The following is a 25,947-nucleotide window of genomic DNA, read 5'->3' as shown; positions in this document are numbered from 1 at the left end:
AACGATTCTGTTGTAGTATTGCTGCTCTGCTTAGGATCATTCTCCTGTTATGCCAAGCATTAGCTGTCAGACAGATGGCTGCACATTTGACTCTAGAGTACTTTGTTATACAGAAGAATTTGTAGTTGACTCTGACTGCAAGGTGCTCAGGTCCTGTGGCTGCAAAAAAGCCCAAATCATCATGCCTCCACAGTATGACAGTATAAGAGGGGTTTGTGCTGAAACATGGTGCTGTGCATTTTGGACAAACATTTTTATTGATGCTCTAAGATAGATTTGTTTTGCAGTTGATTGAGCAGGCATCCATTCTCTTCAGATACCAAAAACAGAGACTGGAGAATACTGACAGAGACATGACAAGAAAAGAAAAAGGAGATCAGAGAGAATGCTACAGGCGTCACTAAAACAGCAACGTTAAAAACATAATAAACATAATTAACAGATTAACTGTGAAAAAGTATTTGTCCTCTTCCTGATTTCTTATTTTTTTGCATATTTGTCTCACTTACATATTAGACAAAGATAACCCATGGAAATACAAAATGCTGTTTTTGAATGATGATTTCAGTTATTAAGGGAAGAATAAAAAGCTATCCAAGTCTATCTGTCCATCTGTGCAAAAGTCACTGCCTTTTAAACCTAACAACAGTTTGTGCTGCCCTTGGCAGCAAGAACTGCAATGAAGTGTTTGTGATAGCTGCCAATGACTCTTTCACATCACTGTGGAGGAATTTTGGCCCACTCTTCTTTGCAGAATTGTTGTAATTCAGCCACATTGGCGTGTTTACCAGCATAAACAGGCTATTTAAGATCATGCCAAAACTTCTCAATTAGATTAAAGTACAGACTTTTGACTATGCTACTCCATAACGCTAAACGTGTTTCCTTTAAACCATTCAGAGGTGGGCCAGCTGGTGTCTGGATCATTGCCCTGCAGCATAACCTGCTGTGCTTGAACTTTACAGCAGAAACTAATGGATGGACATTCTCCTTCAGCGTTTTCTGGTACAAAGCAGAATCAACTACAGCAAGTCATCCAGGTCCTGAAGCAGTAAACAGCCCCAGACCATCACACCACCATCACCCTGTTTGACTGTTGGTATGACGTTCTTTTATGAAATATTGTTAGTTTTACGCCAGATGTAATGGGACTCAAACTTTCCAAAAAATTCAGCTTTTGCTTCATCTGCCCACAGAATATTTTCCCAGAAGTCTTCGAAATCATCAACATGTTTTTTGGCAAATGTGAGATGAGCCTTTGTGTTCTTGTTGGTCATCAGTTTTCATCTTGGAAATTTTCCATGGATGCCATTTTTGTCCAGTCTCTTTCTTATTGTTGAATCATGAACTCTGGTTCTTTAGATGCTGTTCTGGGTTATTTCATGACCTCCTGGATGAGTTGTTGGTGCGTTCTTGGACACTTATCACCACGGTTCACTCAAATCCCAAAGCCTAAAAATGGCTTTGTAACCCTTTCCAGACTGATAGATGTGATGTGGTAGATGTGGCCTGGGTGTAACTGGTTAAACTGAGTTCAGCTTTCTAAAAAACATTTTTAGTCAGGTCAGGTCATGATTTAACAAGAGGACACAATTACTTTCCTCACTTAATAAATAAAATAAAATAATGCAAATTTAAACTCTACATTTTATATTTACTAAGATTATCGTTATCTAACATTAAAATCTGATGGACAATCTGAAAAATTTAAATTGAACAAACATTCAAAAACCTAAGAAATCAGGAAAAGGGCAAATGGTGTTTATTACATGAAGGCACCAGGAAATTAAACCCCATCTCACTCTTAATGAACTGGAAACAGGTCAGCAATGTATGGAAGCCCGTTTCCGCCACTAACAAAAAAAAAAAAAAAGGACCCATAACTCTAAATTTCAAGTTATTTTCTCAAAATTTCGAGTTAAGAACTCGAAATTTTGAGTTAGCGCTGCCAATCAGTAATCTACGTGAATGACATAATTTCCTTGTTACCCGGAAGCTGAAGCCCTCAGTTACAAATGCTACAGCTAAGCTACCAGTATTACATCCAGTCATGAACGCACAGATTACTGAGTATTTTCATCGTGACTTCAAAAATAATGAAATCCTTGTGTTATTAGCTGAATCACATGGCGTTACTATCAGCCAACATACTTGCCAAAAAGCCAATTTGTTGCGATCCGGTTTTGAGTGCGCATTTCTCTGCGCCATATGCTTCCGGGTAACAAGAAAGTGACCTCATTCACGTAGATTACTGATTGGCAGAGCTAACTCGAAATTTCGAGTTATTAACTTGAAATTTTGAGAAAAGTAACTAGAAATTTGGAGAAGTTTGCGTTAATAAGTCAAAATTTCAAAAGAATAACTCAAAATTTCGAGTTATGGATACTTGTTTTTTTTGTTTTTTTTAGTGGCAGAAATGGGCTTCCATAGAATTGTGATTGGTTTAAAAAAAGAAAAAAGCCTCCCAGTCAGGCTGAGTCTTTTGAAAAGATGAGGAGGAGTTCACTACTTTGAAACACTGTGGGGCAAATAGTTCAACAATTTAAAAATAAGATGAAATTGCAGAAACTTGTCTATGGTACATAATATTAAAAGACTCAAAGAAATCACTGTAAGAAAAGCGGAAAACTGGCTATTGCCATGATAGATTAATTAAACCAACTGTTTATTGACATTAGTTTAACCCCTTATGCAGCTTCTTTTTGTTTTTACTAAAATAGGCTGTTAACTCAGAAGCTTTTACCTCTTCCTCTTACAGTAAAACAGTATGCAGCACATAGTGATTCACCAAACAGATGCCTGTATATTAAATGATAAGAAAATATATTTTTACTGTGTACACATTGATTGGAAATAAATGCATTCTGTGGCTGCAGTTTGCTGCATCGCATGATCCTTTTGTATCCACCAAGAGAAGCCTATAAATCCATGGCCTGCTGAGCCCAGCTGCAGCTGTGACTGCAAAAAGAGACACAGTACAAAAAGAGGGATGATGCAGAAGGAGTAAGAGAAAGATTAACCTCAATGGTGCCTTGTATCATTTGCATCTGTCTCTTCTGTTAGAAAACCCAGTCATATTATTATGATTTTTTAAAAATATCTACCAGTTTCTGCATATACCAGACAATATAATGTGTATCTACCTATATATACATATATGTGTGTGTTACATTTTTGAAGGCCCTGTTACACGTCCCTACATATACACATGGTAATATCTGGAAACTCCCAAACAACCCATCTCTGTAGGACGAGGGGACACACTTGAAAAATGATAATTGGGCGGAATGAGAGGCGAGGGATGTGGAGATTGAGTCATTTGCAGGAAAATGTAGAAAATGATGTTCAAGAATTCAGCGGGGAACAAGGGTCCCCTTTGTTTGGATGTCTCTGCTGCATTTCTGGCTGGTTGCTGTTTGGGACATCATCGCACAGCAATGTTTCCTCCTGAAATGTTCATTTTTTAATGATTCTCTCAGACTGTTTTACCCTTGGTCACCAAACAAAAGTCTTAATAAATAACTTATTTGGCTTGACATTTTAGTGGCTGAGGACAACAACATGCTTTTCAGATACGTGCAAACCACCAGTAGACAACGGGTGAAGTGTCTTGCCCAAGGACACAACGACCGAGACTGTACATGCCGGGGCTCGAACCAGCAACCTTCCGATTACAAGGCGAACTCCCAACTCTTGAGCCACGATCGCCCCAAAAGAGTTTGTATAATTCTAACAAACCTTTGGGTTGATATCTGACATGACCACCTCTATTCCTCAACACACTCTGATCTCTCTTAGGTAGCTTTCTTTAAGCCGTTTTCAGGATGTTTTTTATTCCATTTTCTGTCACTGCTTCAATAATGTTGAGGTCTGGGCTCTGGGGCCAGTCCATGACCGGTTTCTTTTATTTGTATTGTATTGACAGTGTGTTTGTCATCATTGTCATGCTGGAAAATGAAGCTGTTGCCAATCAGACAGTTTTTAGATGGTTGCACGATGGATCAAAGTCTGATGATATTTTTCTGTGTTCATAATTCAATCAATTTTGACAAGATCCCTGACACCACGGGCTGAAATGCAGCCCCAAAGCATGATAGTGCCTCTGCCGTGTTTTACAGATGGCATTTTATATCAATTGAAGATATTCTACTTACCTTAGTTAATTGTACGCATACTAAATAAATGTAAACTGGGAGATTACCTGGTAGCATATAAAATTAGAACTAGTACTAATAAACTACAGCCTCTAAAATGATCATAACATTGGATTAACTCCAGTGCAACTCTAATGAAAGGTGGTGTTATTGCAGGACTGGTGTAGCCTGTGTTAGTTATTTTGTACAGAACCCATTCATAGTGTTTTCTAAAAGTGAACACATTTAGAGATTCGCTCATTGATGTCAGGGTTTGATAACGTCCCATTCACCAAACACTGCTCAACATACTCTAGGATATGTTTTGACATTTTATGACAGGTTCACATTTATAGCATCTTTTTTTAAGTCATACAGCTTTAGAGGAGGTTCTGTAGGGCATATACAATGAAGACATCGTCACATCTTTATTACTCAGGGTTCAAACTTTCATAGTAGTTGCCTCTTCTCTTTTCTGATCAGCTGCATTCAAAAGCATTACAGTAAACAAGGTAACATTATTTGTGTGATCGTAATGTAATGTTCATGCATCTTAACCGAATCAGTCAGTGAAAGCTCACTGGAAGTGCTTTGAACCATCACTGTGTAGTCCAGCGCTGGGAGAGGGCTGACCTGGGTTTTACTTCTTTTGTGTTTACAGGACATGAGTTGTTTTGATGATAGACAGAAAACCAGAGTCAGGGAGAAGAGGAAGAGGGCCGATGCTTCTTAAGAAGAGATACGGAAAAGAAGAAGGTTAAAAAAAAAAAAGAAGTCATTTTCCAATCATGAGTTTTTCTCGGAACATTGAATTAAGCAGCGTGAAAGGGTGGGGGCCTCGAGGGTCTGGGGGTGGCTGCTGCAAAGTTGCCTGAATGAAAGAGTCCGTTGTTTGATGCTGGGAGAGGGAGATGAAAGGGGAGAGGGAGATGGCGAGTTTGTCGAGCATCAGTCCCCTCTCCTATCGGCTTCTCACCCTGCAGCCCTCCCTCACTCTGCCCATGTGAGCTAGAGTTCAAACGCAGGGCCCACAGCTGCTCATATATATATATATACACACACACACACACACACACACATCCATACACTGAAATGCACATACTTGTCCACATGCATGTAAAAAAAACGCCTAACTTCAACATTTAGGTAGATGTGCAAATTACAATCCTTAGTTTGCTGTGTAAATGTAAATAAAAATAGAATGAAATTATCTTACAGATCATTTAAATCTGCTCAATACATTAAAAAAAAAACATAGCAAGAAAAATACTGCAATTGCTAAATAAAGAGATAGAGAAACCAAGGGTGGACACATCTAAGCAAAAAGCATCTGGGTCAACTGAAAAAATAATGTCACTGATCGTACATCACTTCATTTGAAACAGACACGATCCTTTAGTGGAAATAACTGTAGAGGCTCAGGAACTTCATTCTTTGTCCACAAATGAAGATTAAAAAAGATCCATGCAAAGAAAAAATCGGATCCACAAATACCGGCACCTTTTCTTGGCTTTAGCTGGTTTGTGATGGACTCAGCATTTCTTCGTGGCTCACCTCATCACATCTGTGTTTTTATACACCTCAATTTTATTAATTGTCTTTTATCCTGTCTCTGGCCCCACAACTCAAATCCGTCACAGAGGATGGCAGCCTCTCCCTGAGCCTGGTTCTGCCAGAGGTTTCTTCCTGTTAAAAGGGAGTTTTTTCTTCCCACTGTTGCCAAGTGCTTGCTCAGAGGGTGTCGTCTGATTGTTGGGGTTTCTTTCTGATATTGTAGGGTCTGTATCTTACAATATAAGGTGTCTTGAGGTGACTGCTATTGCAAATTAGAAATATAAATAAAATGAATTGAACTATGTCCTCACCAAACAATATTTCTTTACTGATTTTTTACTGATTTTTCTTTCACGGTATCCTAAAGTGAAGTGGAAGCTTACAAGCACACAGGCATTTGTGGTGTGCATTAGTGCATTAAGTCTGTATAAGTTTTGAAGGCACCATTAATGCTGAAAAAATGTATGCAAGAAAAAGCATTGCATGTTTCAGCAACCCAATCCCAAAGCTTATCCTGTGTGTATTACAGCAGCATGGCTGCAAACTAAGAGCCGAGCTGCTAAAATGGCTCGGTGTCGTCACCCACTGAAAAATATTTGTTCCATTATGAAGTGAAAAATACAACAAAGCTTTCCCTGATCTGTTGATAAGCTGAAAATTGGACATTAAGCAACAATGCGTAAAATGATTCACTTTCAAAACTGTAGCAGATGATCGCCCCAGTCCCCAAATGCCGACAGAGCGCTGTTAAAAGAAGAGATGATGCGTCATGGGTAATCAAACCAGTGCCTCAGCTTTTTTTTTTAATATGCGTTGCTGCCATCAAATTCAAAATGTGCATATAAGAAAATAAATCATCAGATTTGTCAGGTTTAAAATTTGAATGCTATTTTTGAAGGCTCGGGAATAAAATACATAAAATAAAATACACCATACAGCAGACATGATGGATATTATTGAACTAGTTATCATTTTTTTATTGATTTGTTAACATTTCTTAAGTAAATGTTTCATAGCTACAGTGTTACAAAAGTTGGTGAACTCAAATTGCAAATTCATTTTTGCAAATTAATTATTTCTTAAATTTACTTTTTATTTATTTTCTTTCATGGCCACAGTCTTTTCTACAAAGGTCACTCAAAAACCAAGATCAGTGCATGGGTTTAGTTTGTTTGGGTTGAAGGGTACACATGAAAAACTGGAACTCTTGTGGAGAGCTGCACCAATAAGCTTATAAAGAGATAAAAATAATAATAATGAGCAGATAATTGACCTCTTCTTTAGATGAAGCTCCCTATTTCCATGATGTTTCTGCAAATATCCCAGCACAGCAGTTAGCCTCAGTACTTGTCTCCTGGCTTGAGTAATGGACATTATTGAAGTTCAGCATCTGTAACTTCATTACTCACAGTATAAAGCATTCAGATGACAAATGACATCAAAGTAATGGTTCGAGTTATCAGGTCCAACAAAGCTGCCCTTGTTGTGTAAACAGTGAGTGACATTTCTCATTGATTCTGTCGCGCTTTTTCGATTTCTTCCGAATCATCTGAAATAATGCTGTTTAACTGACATCAGCTCACTGTACACTGAAGACACACTCAACCCTGTGAATGCCACACATATGAGGGATCTGTTGTGGAAATGGATTGTAGACAGTCATTTAAATGTAGCATTCAACAAAGTAAAGAGAAAATTAAAATGGCCTGTTTCAACCAGTGAAAACCAGTAATTTTGCATCCTACAGTAAAGTTAGTTGCAGTAAGACTCAGTTACTGAATTTGCCTCCCATGACGAGTAAAAGAACCAACACAACAACAACAACAAAAATAAGATAAAAAGATATTAAACTGAATTTAGTCCATTTCTTCCACTGATCCAGCGCAGGGTTGCAGGAGCCTATCGTCCAGGAATTTATAGCAACATTTAGAATCTGGTCCATAGGTTTTTGGATCGTGATTTTTTGGGGTGTGTTTTTGGTACTGCCTCCACGGTGGATTTTAAATCAAATATCAATGTCTGATTGAAGTGTAGACCTTCAACTTCAGTGGGTACCAGCATTTTTATACACAGTCGCCCATTTTGAGTCCCCCAAGACTCAAAAGTAATTGGTCAAACTAACATAAATATAAGGATTGTGTTTAATAGGCCTGGAATGTGTGGATATCATGAAATGCTGTGTTACTGAAGCCACCTTCAGTTGGTGCTTGTTTGTGGCTCTCCCACCCTTCAGTTTTGTCTTTAATAACAGAACAGCCTGCTCTACTGGCATTTAGTGGCTGAGATCAGGTGACTGATTCGACCAGTGAAGAATATCCCATTTCCTTGCCTTGAGAAAAACTTGGGGTGCTTTTGCAGCACACTTTGGGTCATTGTCCATTTGCACTGCGAAGAGCTGCCCGATCAGTTTTACAGCATTTGAATGTGAATCTGAGCAGAGAGTACAGCCCTGTACACTTCACAGTTTATCCTGCTGCTTCTGTCAGCGGCCACATCATCAATAAACCAATGGAGACCCTGTTCCATTGGCAGCCATGCATGCCCATGCCATAACTATCTCTGCTATGTTTGACAGATGATCAGATGACAGGTTACGCTATAGATCAGGTCCTGCATGTTTTAGATGCGTCCTTGATCCAACACAGCTGATTTAAATGCTAAAATTGCCTCCTCAACATGTCTTGAAGTTCCCCAGAGGCCTGGTAATGAACTAATCACCATAATTAAGTTGTGTTGACACAGCGTGAGATCTAAAGCCTGCAGGACACCGGCCCTTGAGGCCTGGAGTTCCCCACCCCTGCTATAGATCATGAACTGGTCTCAATTAGACGTTTCGTTTCCTGTCATTCTGGTACGATTCAAACCCTTTGTGGCGTTTCTTGATTGTAGACTTTAACAGTGTTACTCCTACCTCCCTAAGAGTGTTCTTCACATGGTTAGATGCTGTGAAGTTGTTTTTCTTAACCATCATCCTGCACCTCAGTTGTCTTCTATGGTCTTTCAGGCCTTTTGGTGTTGCTGAGCTGGTCAGAATGGTAAGAATGAGCTAAATTGTTGTGGTGGCCGCTCCTAAAGTTGTTGCTATCTCTCTGATAGGTCTAGTTTGGTTTTTCAATCTAGTGGTGGGACCTCGGCTTTCTTTGGACCTCATATTTAAAGATTTCAGTGACCCTAATGAAAGATCATAACTTGGAATCCAGCACTTTAAGCAGCACAATTTGTCACTGAATAAAACAAGCGCCTGACCTGATCATGAAACTGTTTGTCAGTCAATTGTTCAGTTATGTTTGAGTCTCTGAAAATGTGGGAACTTGTATAAAAATGGCTGTCATTCCTAAACAGTTTAGGCGATACTTTTGTTAAACTTTTGCTAATAATTTATGATCCTGACATAAACAATTAGAGCTTCATTTACAAAATAAACATAATCTTGTCTTGAGTGTGACTTACAGGTAGCGATTGAGACTGAAACGTGTTTACTAAAGTCATAAATCAAGTAAGAAGTAAGGACATCTTCTCACATTCAAAAGAATGCAGATTCCACATTTTCGGACCCGGAAGCTACGTCCATCGTACATAATATTATTAAAATGCAAGCCTTACTGAAATGCTGAAATAAGAAAATCCAATGGTTAAGATTTTGATTGGATTTTCATGTGTTTAAAAGAAAAAATATATCTTAAAAATGTGTTTGTCATCCTCATTCTTGGAATTCTTAGGCCAAAGTAATTTGGGAATCTGGAGTTATACACCCATAATGCATAAAAAGAAATACAGAGGAAGCGCAGGCTAAACTTTTCAGAAGGAGTCATCAAAGAAGGGCATGTCTGAAGATGAAATTTTCCGTGGCTAAATGTGAGGATAATGTCCTACACAGACTTTAAGAGAGGCTTAATGTTTGAACGATCGAGCGAAAGCGAAACGAATCCAAGCATGGCATAATCAGAAACAGCTGATAAGTAAAAAATAAATAACACTGAGGGGGAAAAAGAAGAGGATTAGGAATGAAGAGAGAAAATGAAGAAGACGGACACGACAGGAAAGGAGCTTCAACCGGGGTCAGGCAGTGTCTCTGAGATCAGTGGGGCTTGGTGCCTTGGGGAAAGATAGAAAACGGAGACAGAGAGGAGCTGGAAGAGTGTAAATCCCAGGAGAGAGATGGAAGAGACCAGAACATGATGGATACTTGCTGGCACACAGAGAAACACACATTTCCCATAATTAGCATGCTAAACGGCAGTTAAATGTCCCACACAAAGGCTTACTGTTGGGCCTCATTTGCTCACTCTGGAGACAATGCACAATGGGAGTCAGTGGGAGCCCCCAAATCACCCTAATAGCCGACGTGGCCCAGCACGGCTTCTCCTGTTTTACCATTCCAACGATTGCGCTCATTCACTCACTCACTGACTCGCTAATGAAAAGCCGATAGCCTCGAGGCCCGAGGTTACTGAGCAGCTTGCCCCTTCATCCTCCTGTCCCTCTTTTCATTTTCAATGCTTCTCCACTTCTCCTGAGGCTCAGAGGTCGCCTGTTTTTGCTGTCAGGATTCTTGTGCATGGGAAATGCTTTAGACTGACAGACAGAGATGGCATATAATTAAGAAGTCGGCAATATCTGGATGGTGAGAAGACAAAAAAGTTGAGAGAAATTATTTAATCAGAAACCCACAAAATGCATTTTGGATATTAGTATATTAACATCAGCTGTAAGGTCTCACAATTCTTAATGTTGTAAGCAGCCCATCAGTGCGACCCCTTTTATTAAGCACCCATATTTGCAGAAATAACTTATGCACTGAGAAGCTGGATTCCCTTTATAGTTACTCATCAAATGTGTAACATTAGGAGGTCTGCTCTGTATTTAGACCTGAAAGACACTACACCCTGCTGAACTGCAAATCAGTGGATCAGTTTTACACCATTAAGACTCCAAAAAGGATATATTTATCTCTCTATGTGATTCTAAATTGGCCATAGTCAGTGTGTAGGACTGATCTTTGACTGTGACTTAAAATCAACTTCCATTGATTGATCGACCAAATGACATCAACATACCATTGCTTGTTTGTGTCATGTTGGATTTTCTGCATTTTTACGTTATCAGAAGCAGTAATTTTGCATAGTTGGATAAGATTCACAGAGAGTTTGCATCTAGACACGCTTGACTAGAAGTGTAAAAGATTGCTGGTACTGCTGTCCATGAAGTTATTAGAAGCCAGTCAGTTTTCTTCCCTCTTTGCACACAATCTTTTCCATCAAACTAGAGTTAGAATGTCACCGATGAAAAAGGTCCAGTCAAGAACAAATTTCTAGTACTTGTCCAGCAGAGGGCGCTGGCTTCCATTGCACAAGAAGTTCCAGTACTTGCATTAATTTTGCAAACTTTCTTGGCTAAATTATCATGAAGTCATCAGATCTGGAAAGTTTGGAAGTCTCCGAGACTAGAATATTTCAAAAAGTGTTAGGTCTCCCTCCTACAATGTTGTTTTGAATTGATCCGATTCCAAAATAGTTTTAAAGCTTTATAAATACATCTGAGAAAACACAGCATATTTATGTTTCCTAAATATGTAAGTGACTGAATTTCTGCAGTTTAATATTCATTTTGACAGCAGACAAATGCCTTGCTTCCCAAATCGATCCTTATCCCCTCTTTCCTACATACAGAAATAGGTTGTTATTCCTGCACTATTATTATGTTATTTCTGCCACACAAATGAAATATGACAGATTAAAACGAATAAACAGTAAATACTTTTTTATATAAGTAAAAAAAAACTACTTTAAGCGTCATCAGTTGAGGTTGTTTCGCTGCTTCCTCTCATCCGTCTGTTACTTTTTTGTTCATCACAATGCATGATGGTATAGTGTCCCTGGACATTGAACAGAGAACTTCAAATATAACCTTAGATCATCTCTTTTAGTAACTAAACACTGCAGATATTTCGAGTTGTCAGAGTTCAGGATTGCACAGGTGTATTGATAATAGCTGAAGTCCACTTGGCCTGCTTTTGTGCATCTCATATTTCTGTCATAGCTTTACGGGATACTTAAGAGAATCCAGCTATCACTAACTCCACCCGTGCTTTGCATACAGAAACAAAATGTGTGCTTTATATGTGTAAATGACCTATTTTGGATAAAAAAAATACCCTTAGGGGGCTTCAGTTGTCAATCTGTTCCTTTGATTCAAACAAATATGCATTTAAAGATAATGATCAGTCTGGTTTGACGTGCTTGCTTTCTGCCGATATTCCTTTGATTTTCTTTTGTCTGTTCAAACCATCCATTTCAGAGGCAAACACAACAGACATGTGACTCTGGATGGATGCACACTTTAGAGCCCTTTGAACATTTATCAGTCACTAGGATTGTGCTTTGTAGCACTGAAAGCTAATCATGTGATATGTACCATGGCCTGCTGTGATTACTGTCATTTGAAAATATAGCTGTTTTTTATGGGGGGGTCAGATATCTTTAATGCAGCAGGAAATGCTGCCGTAAGTTTAAAGCGTGTACCTTTTGAATCCTTCAAACATAATTTGTGTCTTCTCATCAGTGAAACCTTTAATGAGGTTCATAAAAGTTTTCCTGTTAATAAAAAACAATCCTATAAAAAGAACCTCACATTTCCAGGACATAAGTTTAAAAAAAGACCAAAACCCATCAAAATCTGAGTCACATTTTCTCTCTGTTTATCAAGTGATATGTTATAATGATGATGCTTTCAGCTCTCTGGCACCATTGTGGTGTCCCTTGTGAGATGCCACACCCAGGCCAATGCCCTTTAGTGCAAAAAGGCAGACATTTGAAAAAAACAATCGCCTGCCATTACATCAAACTATCTGAGGCCAAAACTCTTGTTTTTCCAGTGATATATATATATATTTTTATAGTTTTGCCTTTAAGAAAAACAAAATTATAAATTTAGGTTGCAGGTCCTGAGCCAACTTAAAAGCAGCAATACACTTCTCATGTGATGGAAACAGCTGCAGAGGCATCTAGTGGCTGCGGAGAGGAATGGCAAACAGTGCAGAGGAGTTCAGTGCATACACTAGAAAGGAGTGTGTGTGTGTGTGTGTGTGTGTGTGTGTGTGTGAGCAGAGAACAGCATTACAGACATAATTACAGAAATATTTATTTGCAACATCAAAAATTGTACAAGAAAGAATAAAGTGCTTTGTACTTCAGGGTTTTTTTTGTTTTTAAATCTTTTCAGCTTATTTCAGTCTGACAGTAGTTTGCTCAGTGCGTGTGTTAATCCCCAAGGAAGGAATGGAAAATCATTTGATTTCTACAAAGCAGGAAGACTTTATAGCAAAGGATACAAAACACTTACTTGTTAAGTTAACACCCATTCTTGTCAAGTATTACACAATCCAGAACTGACATTACATAAAGACTTTAATACACTGCCAGTCAAAACCTTGTGAAAAATGTGTTTTCACTTTTTTATTTTTAAAAATATTTCAGAGTAACTTAAAATTGTATTTTTTTGCCCATGTTCATGTCAAAATAATCTGTACACAAGTACAGAAATTTAACAACATTTTAATCAGAATCTGATGACATTTAAATATGGAGAACCAAAACCGACAACGTATATGTCTCAATAAATAAATATGAAGTAAAATTTCAGAAAATACACGAACAACCACACTAAAAAAAAGTCAGAATCAGAAGTCCAGAACTCCAATTTTACCTGTTTATTGCATCTCGGTGGCTTACCTGCTTTCAGTAACTAAATGAATATGCCATCAAATGTGCCAAATCAGGCACATTTGCATTTAATATGTTAATTTAATTAAGTAATGTTTTGGTCCTCCGTATTTTAAGGTGTCATTGTCAAATCAAACTCACACAATTGTAAAATTTGAATTTAAATGTGTTAAATATGCATTTCATATGAATGTTTAAGAAAATTATTATGGATACAGTAATTTCAGTCTTATTTACGAGATGTACTAGGGCGAACAAAAAAACATTTACACCAAAACTTGCACTGCACTGTCAAAAACATTTATAAATATGAATAAACATGATGATAAACGTGAAACTGATTTGCACATCAAAGTGTAAGTTATTTAAAAGTCAGTTATGTTTGTATTTTTTATTTTGTCATCCTGCAGTGTTGAATTCATTAAACCATAGTAAGTATTTTACTTTGGCTGGCAGTGTATGTTTGTCAGTTGAGTTGCTTTACATATGCTTTGTATAATCCTAGTTATCTGGATTGAGAATTTTGACAATAAAACATTGTGAAAACTAAAACTATTTACTGTTTGTTGCTCAGATGCACATCGTTTCTACACCCAGTCTCTCTCCCACACATTCACATTAATACAAAACAAACACGCCTGCTAGCAGTCAGCAAAAAAAATAAAATAAACTCATAAAAGTCTCAATAAACAAAACAAAACAATAAGATAAAATAAAAACCATCAGACTGAATATTGTAGTCGGTACAGTCTGATTACTGCATGTAAAAGCCACGGGGTAAATATATTATACATATTTGTTCAGGCCTCAGTCTGAAACTAATTGATGGGAAATATTTGACAATACAATCAGTAAAGTAAATAATGTTTATTTACAGGTATTTTAGTATTTTCCATGGTAAACTTTTATCATCTATCATATCATTTGGCTCTCTCAGCATGCTTTCCCAGTAAATATTGGAAACTTATTTCTCATGTCATCTATCATACAATCACCATGTCAACTTTGTCTGCAACAATTCATAAGACATCAGTAATAATCCCGTCCACCCACATCCAAATACTTATTGCACTTCCTGAGACTGCACAAACAGCCTCCGTCCCTTTGTTTCCTGTTGTGCTTCCTACTATCATAGACGCAAGTACTGTACACCGGCCACTGTTATCCAACACCACACTTTTCTTTGGCGAACAGTAACAGAGCAAATGTGTTTTGAAGCCAATTCTCAGTATTGATTCTGTAATCACAGCCTGCAACCTCCACAAGAAACAAACCAAGAAAAAAATCCTCAGAAGGGAGCGATCAAGAAATCTGCACAGTAAAAACAAAATCTGTAAAAATACAGTGAAATGTGCTGGTTTAAAATGAAATCATTTTCCATATGAACTTTTTATGGATTTTTTTCCTGTATTTTTTAATCACACAATAATTTTACCAGTTACCAAATACGCAAACCTCCATTAAAAATGTAATGGCAGAAAATTACCAGGACATTTTCCCCTTTTTTTTACACAATTTTTTTATAGTGTACTCTGCTTTTTAATCATTATGCTAACTTGATAAAGTTATTTTAGTCTTGATACACTAATAAAAATTAAGCATTTTAACAAATCAACTTTAAGCTAAAAACTATGTTTTAAACATTAGATTTTAAATCCAGTGACATCCCTCTAAGTTTATCTTAAGGAAACTTTATTACGTTCTTCAGAAAACATCTTCTGTTACACTTAGTGATTGCACTTAGAATTTTTTTTGCTACTGTCAAAATTAAAAAGTTTATCAATAATGTATGCTAAATAACTTATTATAGGGCAGTTTTAGGAAATATATTTGAATGAACGTTTATATAGAAGATTCTCTCCTCTAAATTTCAACATTTGCAGCGCACAAATATTTTCCATTTCAATGTACATTTGTAAGTCAAAAATTCTGACTTCTTTCAGCAGTAGAAACAAGCTTCAATACAAATGGGAATATAAAAGACAATGTGGGAAACTATTGCCAGCATGATGATCACGGAAATCCACGAACCGGCTGAAGTTTATCGAGCATAAAACTTGAAGAACTTCAGTTCTCTTCATAAAGAGAATTCAAATCAGAATTGCTATTTCTTTCATAAAATATATTGTTTATGTTCACATAGAAATTAAGTTAAGATAAAGAACATTTTAATTATGCAAAATATACATTTCTTATTCCAAGTTCGTGGGCTTTTCTGCCACTGTGCTTTCCTTTGTCAAATCATAATAAAAGAGCCAAAATCCTGTCAGGAGCCAAAATTTAAAAAGCCAGACTTATTTTGCACAAAGAACCTTTGACAAAAGCTCTAAGAAATTCCATCACAAAACTATTTAGGAAACATTTCTTACTTTTGAGCCACTGAATGTGAATATAAAATAACACTGGAAAGGCAAAAGGGGTATGGGGCATGCAGAAAACAGGTCCAGAAACAGGAGGAGCATGGGAGACCATACCCTCCCTCTTCTCACTGAATCTCTTGCTCGCTCTTATAGGTCACTGGATCAAGAGGAATTGCAGTCTGTAAGATATCAAACTCCATCTGGTTATTGTCCATGTCAAGAACACACATGACATTGTGACTGCCTGAAGTCACGGTCGAGTTGTCGTGGAACATATTTTGGAAGTCAACAGAAACTGAAGTCCTTCTCTCCTCTGCCCTCTCCTTCCCTACAATCTGAGAAGAGTCAAATATATCATCCTCTTCCTCCCCACAGCTCAATGCCACCTCGTTCTCATAGCAGAAAGCGTTGAGTGACATGGGGATCAAGTCTTTTGTGGCTCTGCATGCAGACGCAGGAGAAGCAGCGGAAGAAGCCCTGCTCGCAGCTTCATCCAGCTCTTTGGCGCTGAGATGGGGCGTTGACGGCACCTCGTATGTCTTGTGAAAGCGTGCGTAGTCTACCTTGTAGCGGTCGCGGTCCTCGTAGATCACAGGCTCAAACCTGTGGCCCCAGAAGATCTCTCTGGAAAGGTAGGAGCTACGGAACTGGGTGGTCATGGCTGTGGCCTCCACCATTCCTTCCAGGATCACAACGACCTCAAAGTCATCTGCCTCCAGATCAGCTCGGCTCAGAGTATACAAGGGGCTATCTTTGTCTATCTCGTGGACTATAACCAGTGGAGATACTAGAAACAGCCTGTCTGTGCCCTCATCATAGCCAACATTGAGGTCCATCTGCTCTAAAGGGATGAATTCACCCTCAGCTGTGACATACGAACGTATGAGCTGGGCACGGACGTGAGCCTCCACAATGTGGCTCTTCCGCAGGTTCCCCACCCTCCACATGAGGCACAGCTTGCCATCACGCAGCGCAATGACAGCGTTTTTGGAGAACATGAGGGTCTGGTTCCTCTTCTTTGGCCGAGCCATCTTGGCCATAATGGTGCCAATCATGAAAGAGTCAATGATGCAGCCTACTATGGACTGTATCACCACTGTTATTACAGCAACAGGGCACTCCTCGGTAACACAGCGCCATCCGTAACCAATAGTAGTTTGGGTCTCCATGGAGAACAGGAGCGCCCCAATAAACCCCTGAACATGAAGTATGCAGGGCATCCTTTGCGCTTGCTCTCCAGTTGTATGTCCAGATGTGGCTCCGTGCAGACCTCCAGGTGTCAGTCCATCACCCTTCAGTGTAGGGTGCTCTTCAAAGTCCCCATGTGCCAGGGCAACAGTGTAAAAGATTAAACCAAAAAACAGCCAGGAGACAAGAAAGCTGGTGCAGAATACAGCCAACAGGTATCTCCAGCGGATGTCCACACAGGTGGTGAAGATGTCAGCTAGAAAGCGCTGCCCCTTTTCTTCCATGTTGGTGAACACAACGTTACATTGTCCATTTTTCTTCACAAATCGGCTCCGTACTTGGTTGGAGCCCCTTGTCAGAACCTTTCCGTTGTAGTTGTTCATCACTCCTTGCTCCGTCGTGCTGGGCACGATAGCGGAGGTTCCTGACCTCCTCCTGTCTTCTCCTTCTGAGGTGCAGGCCAAGTGCAGTCTGAATCTGGGTGAACTGTGGCCGTTATGGAGTCCTAAGCTAGAAATCTTTTGCCTTTCTTCCTCTGGTAAAGTATCAGACACAATGCTGTACCTGTCAGGAAAAAAAGGGACTTGGATTAAAAATTGTATTTTTTTCTTTTATTCTTAGTTGATTGTGGCGTACTGTGCAAAACTCTTTTCTTTATCTGTTGCTTCCAATTAGCTCCAGAATTTCCAATTCCAATTTTTGAAGGGGTTTCTGAAGCTCTTTTCAAAGTTTGTCCTTAGACATTGGCTGCTTTCTTTTACTCATTCTCAGTCCAGTCAGATTGGAAGGTCAGCATCAAGTAACATTTATGACTCCAGTCATAAAACAAAACATATATTGAACTCAGAGTCACAAATGGTCTACTTAAATTGACCAAACTCATCTTCACCTGAGTGTATCAGCATCTCCTTTACATAGAGGATTACCTGCTAGGAAGGTGAGTTCAATTTAGCTGCGTGAGAAGGATCGCTGTCATCACAGATTATAGGATTATACGTGACTCAGTGTCAGTCAGACAAATCATTTTGGGATGGACATGCCTGTACTGTGGGGGCACTTCATCATATGTAAATGAGTGTTAACACTCTCTATTAATCATTCATTGACCCACTGACACTTGAGAGCTCTGTTTGAGAGATGCTAAGTTTATGTTGACAATGACAAATCGATGTTATCTGTGTTGTTTTTCTTGGGTGGGGATGTGAGCGGTTGTGGTGCTGGGGGTAAACATCATGCTGATTCGCAAGACACAAAACTGTAAGACAAAATGAAATCCATAAGAACCGCCTTGGTATATTTAAGTCACAACAGGCAGTTAAAGAAGAAAGAAATTAGGTGTTGTGTGTTCAAAAAATAAGGTGTCCGACTATTGATTTACACACAGAATGGGAAAAAATGAACATAGTGCATAGTACATCAAGGCAACCTCCTTCTTCACTGTGCGTGACCTGCTGCAGCTACCTGAGGGTGAGAGCTCTTCATGTGCAGCTGGTCAGGACAGCGTAGGACGGCCTTGGCCTTTTGTAAGGATCTGCTTACTGTAAATATCCCTGAGCTGGTCCTGACTCACCCTGCCAACCCAAATTAACAAGCCCATTCTCCCCGGACGGTTGGATACTTCTAAACCAACCAACGTTCAAATTAAAAAAGGATGAAATTGTTTCAGTGAACGCAACAGTCTTTGATCCTCTACAAGGATTAGTCAGGAAATAATGAGATGAAGCTGAGAATTCAAAGATAGCTGCCCAAACAGAGCTGATACAGTAATAATGAGATGCTACAGTTCCAGCAACACCAAGTAAAATGAGTTCAAAGACCAATGGTCCGCATCAGTAAATTCACATCAGGCTGATATTACTGGGCTCACCTGTTGGCTCTACTTGTTCCCATGGCACCAGTGATCACAGGTAGAGGGCCACAGTGGGAGGCCAAACTGTGTCCTACTCCCAAACATCTGGTCTCTTCACAGCAGGTGGTGTTCAGGCCACTGAAGAGACCCCTAGAAGAAGCATAAAATTCAACAGAAACTGTCATGTGATGGTTGTTGTCTTGCTTTTTTAAACCAACCTCACCACATTTAATGTTTTGCATAATAGTAATGCATGAGTGGAAAATCTGAGGAATGGTAGTCTATGCATGGTTTGGTTTTGTGAGTTAAAATGTGGTTCCCATGAGGATGCATAAGTGTAACAGACAAAGCAAAAAGAAGTCATCTGAAGTTTTAAAGTCTTCTCACTGACAAAGACATCAATCACAGCCTGGCATCGCACACTGAAGAAGGCAGCATATTTTGTTTAATTTAAGGAGTGTTTTCTTTCTTTTTAATTACAGAAAATCGACTGAAACTGAAAACCTGTGCCTTTTTTTCCCCAAGACATCCCAGGCTTGTTGTCATTTGCTTTGTTATCAAATGCTAATGCTGATAAAATGCACCTCTACTTCTTTACAATAAAAAAAAAATGATTTTTTTGTTTCTTTTTTTAAAAGTTGTAGCCCACTTGCAATCACATGAAGGCATCTGTGGCCTATGAACTAAAATGAGTTTGACAGATACTTTGGCGAGCTAGCAAAATTACATGTTACAAACCTGATTGAAGCCAGTGTGTTATATTACTGCTACGCCCAGACCAAGAGATCAAGGATAGTAGCATGAACTTACCTCCCACCCCTCCAAGACTCACATACCTTACTATGAGACAGTCTATTTGCATTTTGTGTTCACCATTGTGCTTTTATTTTCTCAGAAGCTTTTCAGACTTAATGAAATCCAGTCAGACAAGTCATTTGAAATTTTTTGAACAATGCATTTACTATTAAACTCTCTCTTTGTATCTATTTAGCACATCTGCAATGTCAGAGAGCTGTTTGTGAGACTATTCGTATCTTATGCATCTTTAATTGAAAATAAAAGTATGCAGTTATTTGTTTAAGACATATGGGGCCCGATCTAAAGCTGCAAGACTGTCTATATCTGTCTATAGTGTAGCTTATCGATAACATAACACTATATCGGGCATCAAAATCAAATGCATGCGTTGAGCTGAGTATTTTTTACGGGATTTCTAGTTCAAAATATTGTAAAACAAGAGAATAAATTAGCAAAATGACACTGACTTTTCTTGAATTTTCAGGTGTCACATGAAACTGTATGTCTGTAAGACGGGGTCGGAGGCTTTAATCATTTCTCCTAATCAACCAGAGAGTTCACTGGAAACCACATACACATAGAGAAATATCTGTAAGTGCTTATTGCAGGGATTCGATTTTTAATAAGTAGCATGTGTCTGCCTCCACTCAGGCTAACTTCCAGCTAACAGCATGATTTTGCAGATCTCCTAGCTTGTGTCTGTTTCAGTGAGCCAGCAGTGTATAAGCTCTAAGGCTTCCCTTTGAGTGCAAAAGGTTTCTAAGCTGTAATGAACAGGAGGGCTGGCAGAGGCAGAGTGCAGGTACCAAAGTGTTGAAGCACTGATGAGACACACACAATACAAACCAGTTAATGGTCACCACCTAAAACTGCGGACTTTTTTCTGATGTCAGTTTCCATAGGAACACATCTCCTCTGGCATTTAGGGGATGGAGGGAAGTGGAGAGAGTCACCAGCTGTGTGTGTGCGTGGAGGGGGGCAGTATACAGTATTAAGTGCTCTTATAAAATGACTCAGAGAGGGAGGGAGGGGTGGAATGAGAGAAAGGGTGCAAGGGCAGGAACACAACAGCTACATGTGACTTTAAATATGTTTAAATGGACGCTAAGAGGTGACACTCAGTGCAGGCTTTTGATCTGCATCACTGAGTGAAAACACAAATGAGGACGAGAGGAGCCCTGCAGAGTTTGGATGTTTTACTTTCGCCTGCCTATTTCCCAAATAATTTCATACTGCACTGAGGGCAATAGAACCACACTGATCACAAAAATATGAATGATAACATTTCAAAAAGACATATTTTCTCGCATTTTACATTTTTAGTGTATGTCTGGAAAATAATCCAGATTAAAACGTTCTAAGAAGGAAGAGTCTCTGTTAAAGCTTGTGTATGAGTTGTGCAAATATCAGGTATGTTTATGGTTTCATTTCCTCACATATGAGGATTTAGTTCTTTTTTTGCCTTTTTTTAAACATGCAAAATCAAATGTACCTTTTGAATTTAGATTTTTGGTCTAATTACTGTATTCAATTGTAGATTAAGGGTGCCATTATCTGACTCATTCATATTGAAGTAATTTTTGGTTGGAACCCTGCTGTAATTATGAATTGTAGTTTGTATATAGCACATTTTGCACATGCAAATGCAGACATGTTGCTTTGGAACTTGAGGACTTTCTGGCTATTAGACTCAGCAAAGATTAAAAAAAGAGGTAAGTGAGCTGGGTGATAAGAAGGAAATTAGGATGCTCAAGTGTTCATTTCCCCGAAAGCTTTTGATAATGGCCCCTGATGAGATAAACGACTTTGTCAGCCACTAAGAAAAGCAATATTTCCAGTGCGAATGCCAGAGCTTTATATCAGATACAGCCTCAGATGAAGCAGTCATGCACAAGGATCTTGATCGCTGGTCATCATGCGTTGATTGTTGAAAACAGGAAAGTGGCTTTAGTGTCCTTAAAAGACTTTGTGAACAAATGCAAATGACATTGCATATAAATGTTTTCTGCTGAAGACAAAATTAGAAGTAAACTGAAAACTACTCAAACACAACAAGCTAACCTTCAAACTCTGTATATACAGGAACTATTTTTCAATTGTTGCCTTAAACTATCATTTGTTTTCACTGTCGTGGAATTTGATTATTCAGGTTTTGATCAATAACTTTGATAATCTTATCAAAAGACTGTTTTTAGTTAGTCATCCCACTTCTCTTTGCTTCTCTTTCTTCTGTGAAAGCTAATCAATACATACCCTGGTTTCACCTCAGTACCTACAGAGCATCAGCAGTAGCCATGAAGAGAATTATTCCCACGCTATCTTCACATCCCATACATCCTCCATCTTGGCTTCAATTCAGATTTGTTTGAGGTTTTTTTTCCTATTTTGTCCTATTTTAATTTTTGCATAACATATTGTATTTTCTGGTTCACGATTCAGGCTGGTTATACAAACTGACCACATGATCATTTTGCAATACATCGGGTTGAAAGTGATGACAAAGTTTTAAAAGCAGCAATGACACTTAGTCACAGTTCACATTTACCTTGATCCCGCTTCTCTTTATTCTCATGAGCAGATAGAGAAAGGTCACTATGGCGACTGCTCATATGCAGCAGCTAAAGTCTATTGACTGTTTAAAGTTAGTTGTCTGATATCTAAGTCATGTCTCTGAACAATGTAGTCAGTTTTTTTGGAATAAAATGTTTCACTACAGTTTATTCAATTTAACTGACCTAAAGGATTACCAGCGTTTATTAGCCTGACGAGACTAGGTCACAGTGATGTAATCGAGGATAATTAATCAATTTGTCCTTCATACAAACTAAGAAGTTTTATTTTATATTAAAGTTCCTGCACGCTGTTGTCCACATGTTTAGCATTTTCTGCAAAAGAAAATGTGTTTGCATCATTATGAAGATTGTGTCAGAGGATCCCTTCAACTTCTTCCATCTTTGTGGAGCCATCAGTGGATAATTTGTTCCCTTTTCCTTCACTTTACACTGCAGATGTGGAAGATACAATGAGGCTGTTCCTCTCCTTTTTGTGAAGGCTCCAGAAACAATGATTCCCTTCTGATGAGTTGCATAAAAACATAAGACAGGTGCGTAAGAAGATCAACAGGTGGACAGCATCACTGTCTTCGGGCATATTTATACCTGATGATTCTTGATATGTCTTCATGTGATGCATTTAAGCTTCGCCAGGGTTGTAGAGATTTGCAGTGTGTGACTGACTAGTGTGACCTAACCCTACACAGCAGTTTCCATGATGCCCGAGCTTTGAGTACGTCTGACGCAGTGCTTATTCTGGGTTGATCTCTGCGAAACAGTGCGCTGTCCACATGCAAAACTAAAAGCTGCTCTTCATGTCTGTCATCAGAGGTTACCAAAGTTCTAAAATACATGCAAAGTTATCACATAAATGTATTCAAAGTTCGGTTTATCAAACTGTTTTTGAGCAAATCTTTCTGATACTTAAATATTGACATTTGAGCATGAGTTACTCTCACCTTGCAAATGATCAGTTGTTTCCTTTCTTTTGCTTGTACTTTTAGTTCGCTCTCACTCTGCAGGGCAAAGCTCCAACGTCCTTAAGTTCATGAGGTGTGTGACAACTTCTTTAATTCTTCCTTTCTTTGAATAGTTTCCTCTAGTTACTCCTTCATCGCTTATTCATCGTTTCATCCCCGCCGTGTCTCTCCTTTAATCCTTTGCTGTCCTCCGCTGCCTCCTTCGCTGATGGTAATCCTGTCTGTGCGCACCCTCCTCTGCTACTGTACTCATACGCCACGGCCTGAAAACGCTGTGTCAATCTCCCCTCTGCTGTGCATGGGGCGAGGGAGGGGGAGGTGGATGGAGAGGAGAGGAGAGGAGAGGAGAGGAGAGGAGAGGAGATGAGAGGAGAGGAGAGGAGAGGAGAGGAGAGGAGAGGAGAGGAGAGGAGAGGAGAGGAGAGGAGAGGAGAGGAGAGGAGAGGAGAAAAAAAAGCAAAAGAAAGTAAGAGAGGAAGGAGAGGAAATGACACTAAATGGATATCCACTTTGTGTGCTTTCAGCTTGTGTAGGTGTTGAGTAATACCTGATGTACCCATGTAAGCAAGCAGGAACTCATTTGAGTCATGATTTCTGAAGTAACTCTATTCAAGGAACAAAAATGGCAACAGGTGGGAGACAAAAATATGGGGTCTTGGAGATTAAGCAAGTTGCCAACACAGTTTAAAACTGTGCATCACCCTGATGATTACAGGGCTGTTGCCGCAAATTGCACTTTGACAGTAAATGCTTTCCATTTACTCCCGAACAGCTGTGCTACAGATGTTTTCCAGCTTGTTGTTAACACCTGACAAAGGTTATAACAACCGTGAGCTACGAAAGGCAGAGAATGCTGGATTTAAGCTTTGAAACTTTGTCCATGTCCCTGTGTTTAGTTTAACTTTAACTGTGATAAAGCAGCAGGCTTCCTCTCACATACTGTGGTCATCCCAGAAGGAGTGCAAATTTGTTACCTAAGTGCTGAAAGTGTTGTTTGACCTGAATCTGAGCAGAATGTGTGATTAATCTCAGTAATTGTTATTGAAAATTCTAATTTTTAAATCATAATTATAATAATAATAATTATATTTTACTGCAAATCTTTAATTTGATATTCCTGAACTTCCAACTTATGTATGACTGAGCATATGGTGTGTTCACTATTGGACAAATTAACAATGATCAGCGAGTTAATACAGACACGTCTATACATTTTGTAGCTTTGCCTCTGTACACTATCACAGTGATTGCAGATCAAATAGTCAACGCAGACTTTCAGCTTTAATTCAAAGGGTTTAACAAAACGACTGCATTAACTCATTACTAATAATCGCAGTATCTTAGCTGTTCCTAGGACTGCGCTCTTCTGGAAAGAGATCTTGGGTGTTGTTCCTGGGATCTGCTGGAGCCACTCGCCCTGCTTGGGGTCACTGCACTGAGTGCTCCGATTACCACTGGGGCCACTGTTACATTTACCCTCGACATCTTCTTAAACTCTTCTCTGAGTCCTTGGTACTTCTCCAACTTCTTGTCTTCCCTCTTCCTGATGTTGCTGTCATTCAGTATCGCCACATTTATCACTACAGCCAACTTCCTCTGTTTGTCTACCACCGATTGGTTGTCCGATTGGTTATCTATCACCATTTTGTCCGTCTGTATGTCCACCCTTGGGGGCGTCTCCCATTTTGACCTCGGGACTTCCATGTATGCCCTGCCTGCTAGCATCTTGCACCCTGCTTTATGTGCTGGATTGTCTCAGGGGCATCTTTACACAGCCTGCACCTGGGGTCTTGCCTGGTGTGATAGACCCCAGCCTCTATGGATCTTGTACTCAGAGCTTGTGCCTGTGCTTCCATGATTAGTGCCTCTGTGCTGTCTTTAAGCCCAGCTTTGTCCAGCCACTGGTTGGATTTCTGGATGTCAGCCACTTCCTCGATCTGCCGGTGATACATACCATGCAGGGCCCTGTCCTTCCATGATGGTTCCCCCTCTTCCTCCTTTTTCTTGGGTTTCTGCAGCTTGAAGTATTCACTGCGCACACAGTCAGCCGTGGCCATGTTCCTGATGTATTCGTGGATGTTCGATGTCTCATCCTGGACTGTGGTTCTAGCACTCATTAGTCCCTGGCCTCCTTCCTTCTGCTTAGTGCACAGCCTCAGGGTCCTGGACTATAAACCATCCATGCATGGTCAGGAGCTTCCTTGGCTGCTGATAGAGATAGTGGCTTCTATCTCCTCCTTTGGCCAACTTATTATCCCTGCAGGGTAACTGATCACGGGCAGAGCGTAGGTGTTGATTGCCCGGATCTTGTTCTTTCCATTCAACTGACTCCTCAGGACTTGCCTGATCCTCTTCAGGTACTTGGTAGTTGCAGCTTTCCTAGCGGCCTCTTCTTGGTTCCCATTTCCCTTAACAGCACGGTCACTTTGTTGGCCCACCACTGTGGTCCAGACAGGAACAATTTAAAATCACATTTCTATTCACATTTGTACAAATATTAATGATCCTCCAAAAATAAATCTGACTTGCTTTTCTGAAATGTTTTGACTTTTTATAACCAGAACTTTAGTTGTTTTGTTTTTTTCTGCTTCAATTCAATTCAATTCAATTTTATTTATATAGCGCCAAATCACAACAAAAGTCGCCTCAAGGCGCTTCATAGATACAGAGAAAAACCCAACAATCATATGACCCCCTATGAGCAAGCACTTTGGCGACAGTGGGAAGGAAAAACTCCCTTTTAACAGGAAGAAACCTCCGGCAGAACCAGGCTCAGGGAGGGGCGGCCATCTGCTGCGACCGGTTGGGGTGA

General features: G+C 39.4%; 1 protein-coding gene across 1 annotated transcript; it reads right to left on the bottom strand.

Moving 5' to 3' along the window:
- Positions 1-12,807: 12,807 nt before the first annotated feature.
- kcnj4 (potassium inwardly rectifying channel subfamily J member 4) lies at positions 12,808-18,908 on the bottom strand. The gene is made up of 2 exons (XM_084926670.1): positions 18,824-18,908; positions 12,808-17,520 (listed from the first exon to the last, which is right to left on the bottom strand). Exons 1-2 carry the CDS (start codon positions 18,844-18,846, stop codon positions 15,894-15,896), a joined length of 1,650 nt encoding a protein of 549 aa, XP_084782796.1. The 5' UTR covers positions 18,847-18,908; the 3' UTR covers positions 12,808-15,893.
- Positions 18,909-25,947: the final 7,039 nt, after the last annotated feature.

This window comes from Perissodus microlepis, chromosome 4 (assembly GCF_051167445.1).
Source record: "Perissodus microlepis isolate ML-2025 ecotype Zambia chromosome 4, ASM5116744v1, whole genome shotgun sequence".
NCBI classification, from domain to species: Eukaryota; Metazoa; Chordata; class Actinopteri; order Cichliformes; family Cichlidae; genus Perissodus; species Perissodus microlepis.
Note: the sequence above shows the minus strand (reverse complement) of the source record. Positions and strands in the feature narration are given on the sequence as shown.

Coding starts and splice junctions, on each gene's coding strand:
- kcnj4 (XM_084926670.1), bottom strand. CDS start 18,846: ATGGGAACAAGTAGAGCCAACAG. Junction 17,521..18,823: donor GGAACAAGTAGAGCCAACAG/GTGAGCCCAGTA, acceptor TTTTCCTGACAG/GTACAGCATTGTGTCTGATA.